General features: G+C 49.3%; 1 protein-coding gene across 1 annotated transcript in view; it reads right to left on the bottom strand.

The window, feature by feature from the left end:
• Positions 1–8: 8 nt before the first annotated feature.
• SETDB1 (SET domain bifurcated histone lysine methyltransferase 1) overlaps positions 9–15,449 on the bottom strand; it is a 21,026-nt gene continuing 5,585 nt past the window's right edge. The window contains 14 exon segments of the mRNA XM_068662849.1: positions 9–1,906; positions 2,534–2,622; positions 3,430–3,641; positions 4,116–4,278; positions 4,984–5,116; positions 5,394–5,422; positions 6,079–6,704; positions 8,560–8,729; positions 9,073–9,189; positions 9,681–10,283; positions 11,024–11,182; positions 13,696–13,834; positions 14,195–14,324; positions 15,200–15,390. Of these exon segments, the coding sequence (XP_068518950.1) occupies positions 1,789–1,906; positions 2,534–2,622; positions 3,430–3,641; positions 4,116–4,278; positions 4,984–5,116; positions 5,394–5,422; positions 6,079–6,704; positions 8,560–8,729; positions 9,073–9,189; positions 9,681–10,283; positions 11,024–11,182; positions 13,696–13,834; positions 14,195–14,324; positions 15,200–15,390 (2,879 nt within the window). The 3' untranslated portion in view covers positions 9–1,788.

Here is a 15,449-nt window from a genome sequence, read left to right as displayed (position 1 = left end):
TTTGTTAGTTTTCCTGCTTTGAAAGTTGTCCCCAACTTCAGAACCTGCTTGGTGCTTGGGCTGCTGCTGCTTCAGCGGACTGCTGCTCTGCGTGGGAGCCCTGGCCCCACAGGGAGCGGAGTGGCTGCCTGCATTGCCCCACCAGGAGCACAAAGCTGCTATTCAGTGGGACTGTAATGCTGGGCATGAGCTCACTGAGGCCTCAGAAAGCTGCTGGTTGCTCCCCCCCGCCCCCAACCCCGTTTATTGGTGGCTGGGGAGTGTGTGTGTGGCACCTGCGGGAGTGCAGCTACGCAGGCTGAGCACTGCCCTCAGGCCGGGTGCCTGAGGACACAGCGGTGGCTGGAGCCCTGCTCATAGAGCTGCGGCCCTCTTCCTGCTGCTCCATTGCTTCTCCAGGTGGTTTTGCTCTACAAACAATCTGATTTGTAAAATCTGCCACTTTTAGCCAGTGTTTGCTTGACATTCTTGAACTTCGGACACACCCTTCCCTCCTCCTCCCTACCCCAACCCCTAAGAACACCTAAAATTGTACCTCAGTACTTGGAGAAAGTAAAGCACAGTAGTGGTGTTTGTGCCACATCCAGCAGCCGGCTCTGGCTGGCAGGCAGCTGTCCCGTCCTCCCTGCCTGCCAGCACCAGCCTCGCACTGGCTTCTCCTCGTGAAGAAGCTGACGCTGTAGTGAGTGTTGTGCTATAAGGAAAGGAGGGTGAAAACACCTTTTTGACCTCTGTGTGCCCCTGATTATGCACATCTTAACATGTCTGGGCTCATCTGGTGCTGGCAGGCAGCTGCTGAAGGAAGTAAAAATCCTGCTCTCTCTTTTTGTTCTGCGAGATGTGTCAGTTGGACCAGCATAGTTCACAGCAGTGGTTAGCTGGCAGGACAGTGACAGCACGAGGGGTGTCCTTGCTGCAGCAGGTTAATTTTTTCACCCCTGTTCTGCCATCACAGCAAACCTTGGCATTGCTTTCACCTCATGACACAGACTGAAGTGGCCAAAAAGTCGGGGGAAGTTGAGCAAGTTTTTTCAGTAGAAAAACACACTTTATTGCTTTTTAACAATAAAACAATTTTTTTTTACAAGAGCTAAGAGCTGAGGAGAGATGCTTTTTTCCACCTAAATTCACTTGCATTGCTATACCCCCCAGACTGGTCCATTCTTACACGGCTTAGCCTCACCCTTGTCACTTCCCTCCCAGTCCGGACCCAAGGCTGCATGGACAGCAACAGCTCCATCCCAATGCTGAAGTGCTTCCCTCGAGTCTCTACAAAGCATTTCCTGCTGGAAACACTTGACTAGCAGCACCATCAGTGTAGGCTGGAGCTGCCTGATGGTTTCTGTCTTAAATTCAGTAGAGCTAGAAGAGAGCAGTAACAGCTGCTTGTGACAGCTAAGGGCCTCCATCAGCTGTCCTACATCAGAGCTCAGCAAATGCCCTTTTCTATGGTGTTGAGACAAATCAGACTGGTGTAGGGCTAATGTAGCCCATGGGACACAGTGGAGCCAAAGCTCCCAGCATCAGGTAGCTGGCTGGGGTGTTACCCCCTACTGCAGCCACTCCAGGTGCATTACACCAGGCTCTGGTCCGTGTTCAGCTAATGATCCAATTTTCAAATGAACAGGAGAACTCATAGCCGTGGTACCCAGCTTTGTAACAGTCACCAGTAAACAACCACCACCCTTCTCTGCTCAGAAGAAACAGTACTTTACCCTCACAAAGGGAAAGCTAGGACCAGGCCAGCAGTCAACAGGGATCCAGAGCACTTGGGGGGCACCAGTGGGCTCAGAGCAGCCGCCCACGGCACTCAATAGCCCCGCAACAGCACAGCAGCTCTTTGCCTTCTACGCTGCCCACTTCATAGTTGTAGTCCCATGTCAGCTCTGTGCCAGCTCGTATCCTCCTGGAAAGAATCAACAAAAGTAAGTGCACAACAAGGACATGCTGGGAGAATAGGCTGTTCCAAACAGGAGAATCTCCTGCTAGCAGAGAGCAAAGCTTACATACAGCTGCTCTGGCCAGCGCAGTGCAGTCCAGCTTTCCCCAGGGCAAGAGTGAAGCAGCCAGCAGAGCTGCATTTGGCTCCAGAGTGAACAAGGGACAAAGTTCCCTGATGAATCACTCCCATGGGGCTTCACCAAGGGGAGATCATGCTTGTGCTGCCAGAGAGGAGCACAGCAGGGATTTACCCCTGCCCGGTGCTGCCTGTGAGGTGGCGGCTCATCCTTCTGCTGCTGGTGACTCAAACACCCCAGGCAGCCAACTACTCCATGCTTATCTCTCCCCCTTGGAAATGCCCCAAACTGATGCAAACTGCAGCAGAATCTATCACAGGAAGAGAGATCTTCACCCAACTCATCTTCAAGCCCATTCTCCCTGCTCAGGCTGGTATGAAACCAGTGCAGTGGTCACCAGGACGAAGCAGCCCACACTGGTCACGGAGCCCCAGCCGAGGGGCTGGATTCAACCAAGGCCCGCAAATTGTCAGTGGGCACAGTCCACCCGCCCTTCCCCAAGCGCTCTGACTTACTTGCTAGCAAAGAAGGCGACCCAGGGGAAGCGGAGGTCATGTGTATCCACAAAAACATTCTGCACGAAGAGGTTTGGGCTGCAGCTATGCTGCAAATGGACCAGAGACAAGCACTAAGTAAGTTCCTGTGTCAGGAGGGATGCTGACCAGCCAGTAATAAATATAACCCTTAATAAACAAGCAGCATTCCTGATTTGACTGCTGTGTTCAGTGAAATCCTGATGAGACAGGGCACACTCCTTCCCCTGCCTGCATGACTAGTGATGAGTCATTAGATCCAAGTAGGCAAAGGTAACGGTCATTGGAAGGACTGACTTGGCCATCCCACTTACCACACGTCATGGGGCTGGAACAGCCTCCCCTATTTCACTCTGGGGGTGGGGAATGATCCTACTAGCCGAGCTCTTTTCCCTTTTTGTTTGTGTTTATCTACTCCTGGGGAGGAAGAGGCCCACTAAAAGCACAGGTTACCTCAGATCTGTCCCTTTCTCTTCTCAGATGCTAAGGGTACTAAGAAAACCAGAGACATTCCCTCTTCATGCCCTATTTTCAGGGCTTCCATTGCCACCTTGAAGCAAGGGGCAAACAGGTTTGTCTGCTATCCAGGAAAGGAGTGAAACCACTGTACTGGAGCAGCAGGGTTAGTTTCACCCCAAATACATCCAAAATCTTGCCCAAATCAGCAACAATCACCCACTTGTACCCTTCGAGGAGGGGCTGGGGTGGCCAGGAGGTGGCTCAGCTCCTAACCAGCATCATACCACACAGCAGCAACCCAACGCAACAGAGACAGGCAGGGACAACAAACCAAGGTTTAGGGTGGTTATCCAAGGTCAGATTAATTCAAATCACACTCAAGCAGCGCTCCCACAGAGCTGCTGAGGGCTGTGACTCACATTCAGGTAACGGCCCAGGTTCCCCTCCAGTTTAGCATCGATGATATAACAAGACTCCTCTCCATCGTAGAACTGGCGTGTGGTTCTGCGGACAGGTACACTCTCACCCTTGTCGGCCGCTGCCATGTTGGTTGACTTGATGGCAATCCCATGAGTAGATTTCAGGGCAAAACCTCGGGTGGATTTCACTGCCACCTGCCTCTTAACAGGACCTGCCACAACATAGGAGCAATGGCTGCCACTTCCTCTCGTCATCTCTCAGAAGAGGAACCCCACAGTAGTGTTGCCAACCCAAGGTGCTCTGCTCTCACAGAGGGGTGATAAGCCTCTTCAAGATGTAGCTCAAATCTAAAGCACCACCTTGAAATGGCTCCTGGAAATCTCCCAGCCCTCCACCCAACCCAGAAGAGATGGGACACCCACCATAAAAAGCATCACACAGTTGCTTTCTCTTATATATTCACTATTATGTAGAACTTGAAGACTGGCTTTTGCAGAGTTTTAGCACAAGCAGAGCACTGGGAAGCTTCCAGCCTTGGCTGTAATGCTCAGCTCAGAGATGTTTGGAGCAGGACGTGAAAAACAGCTGCTATGCCACTGCCTTCCTGGCAGTTTCTGGCCAGTATTTCTTGCTACACCTCTCATTTCTCAGTGTTCCTCACCCAGTGCGGTGCAACTATCCTCACCTGAGCCAGAGGGGTTTTTTTTGTCATCCCCTTCTTCTTCCTCAGAGCCCGACGAAATGGTCTGGATGTCATCGCTGTCATTGGTGGTGCCCTGGGCCTGCCCTGCCACTGTCTGCCCATTCTCCCCCTCGCTGTCTGTGCTGCTTGACAGGGTCAGCACATCCTGCAAAAAGGCATTAGCGTCTCATGAGTGTAGCCTGGGTAGGGAAGAGCATTGGTCCAATGCTTTTCAAGCGACATTCAAGGCTCCTTTTTCCCCAAATAGTATTTTACTCTTTTACTCCATACTCTAGGAAACCCTTTTGCAAACACACGTGGACACTGAACCACAAGGGGACAGAAACCCCACCTCACAGGCCAATCTGCAGTGGGGCTACAGGAGGCTGCTTACTCCTGTGGCACCAATGCAGAGATGAGTCCTCTTTGGCCCATCAGGTATTCTGGGTTTTTGCAGGGAAGGGAGAATAACCCCCAAAACAAAGGCCAGTGATGGCTATCTCCCCAACAGATGGCTTCCTAGCCCCAGCTCTGCAGAGGAATAGATCCCCGGGGTGCTGGACATGCAAACCAAGGTGCTACATCCCATTCTAACATGAAGACCAAACACAAACTCTCCCAATTTTTGGGCTTTCAGAACCAAGAGAGATCCACACTGTCTGAATTCTCCAAGAATCTCCAAAAGTCAGAATTCTCCAAGTAAATCACAGGTAGGAACCAAAGGCACTGCTCTGGTACTCAGCTGGGAACAAAAGCAGCATATACAAAACCCAACAGTTCAAGGTTTTCACCAAATCAGTTTGGGGATATAAGGCAGAACCAGGCTCACCCCTTGTAGCCCATGTCTGAAGCTTGAAGGGTCAGTGCTTACTTCCGTGGTGGGCTGCAGGGGGACAGAGTGTCGTCTGCTCTGCAGCAGGGCTGTTTTGCTTGTTGGCCTCCGGATTCCTTCTAGTTTGGGAGGGCTCGGGTTGTAGCCATACATCCTTCCCAGGTCACTTAGCCTATGGAGGTGAGAAGAGCACGTCATACTTCCATCTCCACCAGGCCTGTCTGCATGCCAGATAGAGATCCAGCAGCTGAAAAAAGCAGATGTGGGAGAGACCATTATCTCCAAGCATTTAATTTGCCAGCACACACCAGGGCACAGCCCAGGCCCTCCCAGCCTCTCAGCTCCCTCCGGCAATGTCAGTAACAGAGTTGAATGAATTGCTGCAGTGCTAGGGTTCTGACAGAAATTTGGAAATAAAAAGCAGGAAAATCTGATTTAAGAAACCTTACCCAGGAAATTTGCTTGAATCTTCATGTTCCTGCACAAAAGACAAACACAGAAGATTAAGATTTCTCCTTTTTGGAGCATTCTTCAACCCTTCTGTGGATATGCTTCCAAAACATCAGCCTGGGTGTCCCTATTGCTCAGAGTGACACCCAGTCATTGGGGTGCTCCAGAAGGGCCAAGTTATGATTGCAGGTCCCCTACCTTTAACACTCATTGGTGGGGCTCTGAGTCCCCTTCTCCAGAGCAAGAGGATGGACAGAGACCACCTCCGTCTACACACTGTCCCCAGCCCTGACTGAGCTCACTCCACACCAGCTCAGGCAGCCAGGCAGGGGCTATGGTGGCTCCCTTTCTCAGGGCTGCACACCCTCTGCATAGGCACCCAGCACCATGGGGCAGGAGCGGTGCTGAGCTGGGGCAAGCTCAGCCCAGCTCATGCTGAGTCATTTGTTCACAGCCTCTGTGCCACCACATGCCCAAGGAAGAGAAAGGCACCTCCATGTCCCCCGCGGTGGCAAAAGCCAAGTAAACAGGGCAAGGGGACACACATCCAACAGCACCACAGTCAACCTAGTTGTGCTGAAAACCCATTCAAGCAAGAGCACAGCTAAGGCACATCTGTGTCTTAAGTTTCTACATCCATGCCTGCAAAGCAGGCTGAAATACACATATCCCAGTTCCACAAACCTTCCTTACATCTTTCTTCAGTGCCTTTGACTCTCCATCCACATCGCCCAGGGCAGGAGCAGATGCTTTCTCTCTCTCAACAGGGAGATCTGTTTTGCAGGCCTTGGCTTCACCACCTTCACCCATCCTGAAGGAGGAGGCACTGTCATGGTCCTGGAAGCCATCAGACATGCTGTTGGAGCTTAGCCACGAAGCTACTTTGTTTTTGGAGGTCTCCTCCGACACTGGCAGCTTACAGGAGGCAGCTACTGCCATCTCATCATGGCTGATTTGCCGGGTGAGCCCCGAATCCTTGGAGGCTGTCTCCGACAGCCCGTTCTCTTTCTGGCCACGGGTCTGCCGTCGTGTCGCATAGCTGCGCCATACTGAACTGGTGCTGAAGTCTTCATCCTTGCAGAAGTTGTCATCAGAGCTGTCCTCATTGGACTCCTCCTGCTCCTCAGTGCCTGTGTTTTCCTCCTCTTCTTCCTTGAGGTCGACTCCACTGCTGTCAGATGAGCATTTTGCATCACTCTCATAGCCCTCCTTGAAGTTCTCCACGCTCTCAATGTGATCCAGGTTTGCAAAATATTCATCACCCATCTCTAATCCCTCTTTGTCAGCAAAATCATCTGTGAGAATTTTCCCTGGCAGTGGTAAATAAAAAGAAAACTGAGTTTTCCACAGATTATATTCCTACCCCACCCATTTTGTCCTCTCCAAGGCCTCGGTGATGCACAAACAGGACTGACAGCACCTTATTCCAAAGATGGGCTGGGAAAGGACAACATATTATCCTAATACTTGAGGTAATAAAAGTCTGAAGCACACGCCTGACCTGAAGTGGACCCTTGTTAACACACAGGCTTCCAGCAATGAAATCTCTGAACAGCAATTCAAACATGGTGACTGCTTTTTTCTCTGAAGGCTTTGGACTGGAGGTGAGGGTGTAGCACAGAAACAATATTAAGGGCAAGAAAACAAAACACAGGAAGTCAGGCAATACACATGGTTAGTTTCTTTTCAGAGTTAATGCAACCATGCTGTGCAACTTCTGCATTTTATTGGTTTGTGCCCATGTCTCAGGGACTGGTTCAATGTAAACAGGAAGGAGGTATATGTTGATTCACTCTCAGTGCACAGAGCCAGCTCTGGGGATCTGATCACTTCTCTTGACGCTGGTGCTGCAGCCATAGCAGCATTTTGTTTCAGAGTTGGGCAAGGTAAGGGCATCAAAGTGCTGCAAATTCAGCATCTAAGTTTTTACCTTCCTGCTTCTTTAACAAGCACAGGAAGAGCTTCACACCCATTCTAATGGGTTTTGCATTTTGAGATAAACAAAGCATACATCTGAGGCCTGACACAAGCTGGACACAACCAGATCTTTTCAGTATTTATTTTTTCCCTCCTGTTAAGCAACACAAACTAGTTCCGTATCTGCATACATATGACCACCTGGAAGAACACTGGCTCAACAAAGGCTTTTCATTCACAGAATCACAGATCACAGAATTTCTAGGTTGGAAGAGACCTCAAGATCATCGAGTCCAACCTCTGACCTAAAACTAACAGTCCCCACTAAACCATATCCCTAAGCTCTACATCTAAACGTCTTTTGAAGACTTCCAGGGATGGTGACTCCACCACCTCCCTGGGCAGCCCGTTCCAATGCCTCACAACCCTTTCAGTAAAGAAATTCTTCCTAACATCTAACCTAAAACTCCCCTGGCGTAACTTTAGCCCATTCCCCCTCGTCCTGTCACCAGGCACATGGGAGAACAGGCCAACCCCCACCTCGCTACAGCCTCCTTTAATGTACTTATACAGAGCAATAAGGTCACCCCTGAGCCTCCTCTTCTCTAGGCTGAACAAGCCCAGCTCCTTCAGCCGCTCCTCGTAGGACTTGCTCTCCAGGCCCCTCACCAGCTTCGTCGCCCTTCTTTGGACCCGCTCAAGCACCTCGATGTCCTTCTTGTAGCGAGGGGCCCAAAACTGGACACAGTACTCGAGGTGCGGCCTCACCAGAGCCGAGTACAGGGGGACGATCACCTCCCTAGCCCTGCTGGTCACAGTGTTTCTGATACAAGCCAGGATGCCGTTGGCCTTCTTGGCCACCAGAGCACACTGCTGGCTCATATTCAGCCGACTGTCCACCATCACTCCCAGGTCCTTCTCTGCCTGGCAGCTCTCCAACCATTCCTCTCCCAGCCTGTAGTTCTGCTTGGGGTTATTGCGCCCCAGGTGCAGGACCCGGCACTTGGCCTTGTTGAACTTCATACAGTTGACCTCAGCCCATTGGTGCAGCCTATCCAGATCCTCCTGCAGAGCCTTCCTACCCTCGAGCAGATCGACACACGCACCTAGCTTGGTGTCATCTGCAAACTTACTGAGGGTGCACTCAATGCCGTCATCTAGATCATTGATGAAGATGTTAAAGATTCACAGCAGCTGTTTCAAACCTAAGAGGTTTCTAACTCCTTGTTCAGCGGGGTGAGATCCTACCTGCATAGATGCAGACAAAAGAGCCTTTAGCAATATCATCAAGGCAGCGAATGCCCCAGCCTTTGTTCTGAGTCTTGAATAACTGTAGCCGGACTTGGAGACCATGTTGGACCAAGCGATTGGTGCACATGTTAATGTTGCACTTGCATCTCTTGTTACACTCATAGACCCTGAAAGAAAGGAGAACAGTGAAACATCTCTCTGGGACCTTAATCACCTTCCCTGAGAAAGACATATCCCAAAGATTTGATGTTGTGCCAGGAACGATGCAAAGGGACCCGCGACAGCAGTGACATAAAGCTCAGCAGAGCAGGGAGACTGTGAGGCTGTAATTGCCAGATACCACAGCAATGCGTAGACACCCTAGGCCACACATTAACAGACGAATCAAGAACAGAGAGGCAGGTTTTCAGTATCTGCACTCAGCTTCAGGAAATACTGCCTCTTGATAGCATCAGAGGCCAAGTTTCTGGGGCTGGTGTTTGTGAGAAGAGATGGCACAGCTCTACTCACCCTGTTGGGAGGCATTCTTCCAGCCTTTTGTGCTGGTATCCTGAATTGGGGTTGATCTGCCCACCTGGAGTGCAGCCAGTTGCTTGAACTGTCAGCTGGTGACAAGCACATTTTGATCTAGAGACAGACACAAAAACCCACCCAGGCCCCAGAGATTAGTTTTACACACCAGTTTTGCAGGAATTAAAAAGCTGCATCTTTCTGCACATATATGTGCACCCAGGACTTGATCAGGAGTAAAACCTGTGGCCCACCAGGGCTGCATGGGCTTAAAGTCCACTGCAGGTCCACCTTGGACAGCCCCTGGGGAAAAATCACTCCGCACAACTTTAAAACAGCAGAATCAAACGCTGTATCACATAGCTGAGATCAGAAGCATAAATGCTGTAAAAGAAAAAGACTACACAAACAGCATATTGAGAGCTCAGCTTTACCACAATGCTAAGGTTAATTGGGAGGCTGAAGACATCAACAATCTATCCGAAGGTCTCATCAAATGCTGCAGTTTGTTCAGCTGAGCCAGGAAAGGGTTGTTATCGGGGCAGGCAGCACAGTCCAGGTGCTGACCCCCACCCACCAGTCCCAGCAGCAAACAAGGAGTCACCTACTTGTCTCTGCAGCCGTCTTTGCAGTCACAGCCCACGAGGAACTCCCAGCTGGTGTTGATGTAGACCCCTTTTCCTGGGATGCGCTCTTTGCTGTAGGCCACCTGTGGTGGTGGGGTGTTATCAATCTCATTGACACAAGACAGGGGCACATCCTCCCTGCCCTTAGTAATGTCTGCAATGTAGTAGTAGGGTTTATAGGGCTGGAACTTGCGATCTACCAGCACATATGGGTCCAAGCAGAACATCTCCAGGAAAAGAAAGTCACAGTCTGTCTCAAAAAGGTAGCGTTCGATCTCCTGCATGGTTCGCAGGCACAGCCCGCACGGTGTCTTGTAGATGACGTGGAAGCCCATCTTGCGGTTAACCCGTCTGCGGGCCGTCATCCGTCGGAAGTCGTAGAGCAGGGGGATGAGCAGGGGGTTCTTGCTGCGGTACTGATCGCTGCGGATGGGACGGACGCGGGACAGGCAGGTGTAGCTGCAGACATGCGGCAGGTAGAAGAGCTTCTCCAGCGGGGCTCGGTAAGAGGGCTCGTTGGGCACACGGTCCATCATGCCATGGAAGGTCTGTGCTGTGCCAGTGCCTGCCTGGCCACTTGAGAACCTGTTACATTAAAAGGAACAAGCTGAATAACTGCAGCTTAAGGAAGAGCGGTGCTGGCTCCTAAATCTGGCAATGGATTTTAGACACTTAATTCCTAACAAAGCAGCTGCTAGTTACGCACTGGGACACCTCACTGGCTTTCCTACTGAGCTCAATCAGACACAAGTTCCAGCATTCCCTTATAGTAAGGCAGCACATGTCCCAAAGGGATGGTTACCAGCCACAGTGAACACACACACACACACACACACACACACACACACACACAAAATAATCAGAACTAAGGAAGCAGAAACAAGCCAGCTGTGATCTCAGAACAAGGATCAATGGCTTCTGTACTGTGACAAAGCCACCACTGTGGAAAAGCCACCTGCAGATATAGATTAATAACAGCTCCACGCTCAAGCCCCAGAAAGCTTGTGGAAACAGGAGTCATTCAAAAACAAGCATGTCAAAGCCTATGGCCAGGGCCCTGCTGGGGTAACTGCTGGTCAGTACTGATAACAGACCCTCCAAGCTCAAGTCCATAACAAAATGTACCAAACGGTTGTCTGGGAGGGAAAATAAGGTAAGATGACAACAAATGCTCAAGACCAGACAAGCTGGCAAAGGTTTCAGTCCATACAAAAAGACCTGCACTAAAATAAACAAGCCCCAAATGTGTATTGGCACCCCCAAACTCTCAGAAGGACCTAGGGATTCTGCTGCACGTGTACCAAGTGTGAACAAGCTTTGTTTACCGATGTTGCTGGGATGCACCGGTCCTTCCAGCAGGAGGTGTTTCACTTAGAACAGGTGAAGAAGGTGAAGACTGCCCAGAGCCCACAGAGCCAGGACGGAAGGAAGTACTTTTCTTGGCCACTTGCTTTCTCGACTGGGCCAGCTGACTGTCAGAGCATCTGCACAAGGGAAGAAGGGAGGTGATTTGCAATGTGCATACGTTCATACAACTGGTAGGACTCAGACAGGCAGGAGCAGCCAAAATAACCCTCACCCACTGATGTTAACAGTGCCCAGCCAAAAGAAACTGAACAGGTTCTTCCTAACGATGGTGGAAATTAGCTCACTTCCGATTCCATGTGCTGTTTGCAGTCCCACAATAATTCCAACCAGATGTCAGAATTCAGCCACTTCTAAAAGTGAGTTCTGCTGTAAAGCTATTTATTTGAAAGTGAGGCATGAGGGTGAGAGGGAATGTAACAAGCAAGGCCTTCACTTCAGGAAGCTGGACAAACCAGGGCATGAAGAAACCCCTGCAACAGCAGAAATGACTTTACAGAGGCTCAGTCAGTGCTACAGTACTGAGCAGTGGGAGGAACAAGAAGTACAGAAGGCTCTTTTGTCCCTAACAAGTACTGAGATAAGAATGTACGAGGGAATGTAACAGTATCACTGACAAAAGGGCTATGAGGGGCTCCCAAACACCTCTGCAGCCCAATACACAGTATCAGGACAGCGGGAGTGACCTGGAAGACAGTCCTCACACTCAGAGAAAACAACAGTGTAAGTTTTCAGTCCATTTATACTGATAAAACAAAAGCCACCCCAAGCAAGGCACTAGTTTTTCCACAGGTAGAAAAACACAGTTATGTTATCAGGGCATAAAACAAAGAGGCAGTAAGAGCAGGAAGGGGTGACAACTTCAGCAAACATCTGCCTTACAGGCAAGGTGTTAAACACACATTTAGAAATTTAAGAGCAATAGAAAGATGCTTCTGTCAACTGACTTTAGACAGCCAGAAATGGCTGACACTGGCAGCTCCCTGGCACTGTAAAAGAGCCTGAAAAGAGAGGGAAGAGAACCAGGCCTTCCTCAGAGTAAAGAAAACACTGGAGCAAAGAAATCAATCTCTCACTTTTAATAGCCTAAAACCAATGTTTAATTAACCCAAAAGTATCCCTCAAGACAGTAGCATGCTGCCTTCAGTCAGTGGTGTAAAAAAAACAAAACAAAAAAACAAACAGTTGTCTTTGAAGTAGTTCAATACTTAGTGGCAGGGTGGGGAAAAGGCTGTAGTGTCTGCTTGTATTAAATCTGAAAACAAGATCCTAAAGTCAAAGCCACTGTGGGGAGAGAAAAAAAGTGTTTCTTGTAACCACTGCAAGGACTGTTAAATGGAAAAGGAGATTTGTCAGTCAGCAAGACTGCAGGATGGCAGATCCCAGCAGTGCAACTTTATTGTCTTCCTGTTGTGCTTTTGCACATCCTTCCTGACAGGGTGCCTTAGTGTTGGGGTGACAGCACAGCTCTTCTTCCGTTCACAGGTGGAGCCCTAGACTGAAGGTCCAGGAGCCAGCATTGCATTCCTCACGCTGGAGCAGACCTCCTTTGGCTCTGGGCCTCTCTTCTTGGTTATGCAAGAGATGAAGAACAGGACTGTGGCTTCAATTCTGAAGTCTCAGGTCAGAACAGAACAGGAGGAGCATTTCCTAGTTAGTCCCCACATCCAGGGGCAGAATGAGTCATATTGCACTGGTATTGGGAGAGGAATCCAATTCTGAGAATGGAGGCTGGGGGCAGACAGGGTTTCTGACACGCTGCTACACCTAAAGAGCATCTGGCGAGTAAAAGTTCACTTGCTGCACAGGTTCCTTACAGCTGGGGCATCTCCTTTCTCCCTTTTGCCCATGTAGCAAGGCACAGTCACAGCAGAAAACATGCTGGCACGGAGCCAGGCGTCCATAAATTCGGATGGGAAATCCACATTGGTGACAAAAATGAACTGGGACAGCATCTCTCTCCCCTACAAAGTCCCAGAGCACATGCTCAGGTACCCTGGTGCTCTCAGACATGCTCCCTTCATCACAAGGTTGAGTTCCTCCTTCATCCGGGCCTCCTTCAGCACAAACCTGCACCTCTGAGAACATCCCACTTGGGCCCCTGGTGGGAGGAGGCACGTGTGTGACTTGGCCGTAGCTTAGTTTTATCTGGTTTGGTTCACGACCACCAAGACCGACCACTGATCCTGAGTTCTCAGTGCCTTGTAAGTCATTGAGGTCTGTGAGCAGGTCAGTCCAAGTGGAGGAATGCAAGGCAGCCGGAGACCAGTGCCTGGACGTGACACGAGGGAGCAATTCAGATTTTCAGAAGAGAAGCAGCAAATGTTCTAACTTGGAAATACGTTAAGTGCGAAGCTTTAGCCCTGGGTAAGAACGAGGCATTTGGCTCAGGGGGTGCTGGGCTGTCAGCCCTCCCACCCCCAGTTAGTCATCCAGCAGCCTTTATCTATGGTTTTTCCCAGAAGGACAACTAAAAACAGTTTGTATAACCAGGAAATAAGTCTAGCCATGGAGGAAACCTGCACCTGAGGATTCCTCTACACAGAAAGCATGGTGCCTGAAAGAGCTGAGCACAGGACACAAAACAAAAAGGAGGTAGTGGCGGAAGCAGACAACTGACTCAAGTACTTACTCCATCTCAGCAAGCTGTGGAGAAATGGACCGTGCAGCCAACGACGCTGCCTGCATTTGCTCTAGAGGTTTGTACTGAGTACCAGCTCCGGTTAAATCTTGTGTATATTGTACTACAGGCCCTTTGCTCCGGACAGCACCTAGTGGGGAAGAAGAAAAAGCAAAATATCAACAAGGGAAGTCTCTGCATCAAACAAAGTTTGTTGCACTAGTCACAAAACATTGACTTAGTTCATGAAGGCAACCAAGACATAAGCATTTGCAATTAACAATGGGCAACTGGCTGATCTCTGAGTCACAGCCAGTCACCACAAACAGATTCTGGCCACTTCACACAATTGTGGTCTGCTTTTGCTACATCCTTATGCCGGTAGATAAAGCCCTTTGTAGATCTCACACTCCAGGAGTTCTACTAAAAAAAAAAAAGAAGCAAAACAAGAAAATGCACAAAAATGCCCACAATGCATTCGTTCAAATTCCAGGATACACATTAAACATACCGACATTGGGACGAGTTCTTGCTTGTCCACTTTGCTTCTTTTCCTGGGTAGAGGCTGTGGAAGTTTTCATGCTAAACATGGGCTCGAGGCGTGTGGAACCCCGGTAAATCCACTCACAGCGTTTGTCATCCTGCAAAAAGGAGAAGGCAGCACCACTCACAACACAGCAAGAGCTTCCTAGATGAAGGATATAAACCCAGGAGACAGCAGTGATGCTTTTAAAGTCAGCAGGACTGAATTGAGGAGACAAAGCATCAAACTGAAGGATCATGAAAGACCATATAGCCAAGGCAGTAAATACTTCATCATGTCCAGGGTAACACTGACTACAGACCCACTTTTGCCTCCAGTCTAGATAGAGGCCCACTACCAAGACCTCAAACATCACATGCAGCTCTCTTCTCAGTCCAACAACTGATCAGCAAGGCACTGCTGGAGAAGCCAGACTACCCCAGGTGATATGTGAACTCCTCTGCATGAAAAGGAATCTGTTCTAGGACAGTGATGGTAAAGTCTGAAAATGCACATCTTTCTCAGCACCAGTTGCTACGCAGTTATTTCAGCAAAAAGGGACCCAAGTAGGCACAGAAAAGTAAGTCTCTTTTTCTGCAATTTGTAGAACTTGAGCAAGCAGAATGTTGCAGATTCTGTTTCTCTCCTGCTTCTCAAACCAGCACTTGGACAGAACACATTGCTAGGAGCTTACATCAAGAAAGGACCAGGACAGAACATGTGCGGATGATAGTTTTTTTTTCTTATTCATCTGTTAATTGCAGTTTGCTCTTAAAGTTTTACGTGCAAAATACTTTAAAGAGCTTTTGAAGTTTTCATCATCTAATTTAAGTCTCACCTTCACATCTATACAGTAGAAGTTCGCAGAGCAAGCAAAACACCTGCCTAGTCCAAAACTGTCTGACATTAGCAATGAATCTGGATTTGATCAGACCCCTCACTCAAATCTAAGCCCATCTTCCCCTTCTAACAGTAGAAGGGAAATTGCCATACCAGGAAAAGGATTTTGACCAGGCTGCCATCCACTTCTTCCACTCTGGATTTCCACCAGGTCCCTTCCCATTCTGTTTTGATCAGCTGGCCATTCTTCAGCAGCACCATGGGACGGTTGGGGTAGGCTGTGATGTACTCCTCAATGAAATCACGACAAGAAACATCTTCTATGTCTTCCCAAGTCTTTTTAACTGTTCAGAAAGGGATGGACAGGAGAAAATGAAGATGATGAAAGACTTTTACAAAGAGA

Source organism: Anas acuta, chromosome 28, assembly GCF_963932015.1.
Source record: "Anas acuta chromosome 28, bAnaAcu1.1, whole genome shotgun sequence".
Taxonomy (NCBI): Eukaryota; Metazoa; Chordata; class Aves; order Anseriformes; family Anatidae; genus Anas; species Anas acuta.
The sequence above is the reverse complement of the archived record's forward strand: the minus strand, read 5'-3'. Positions and strand labels throughout refer to the sequence as shown.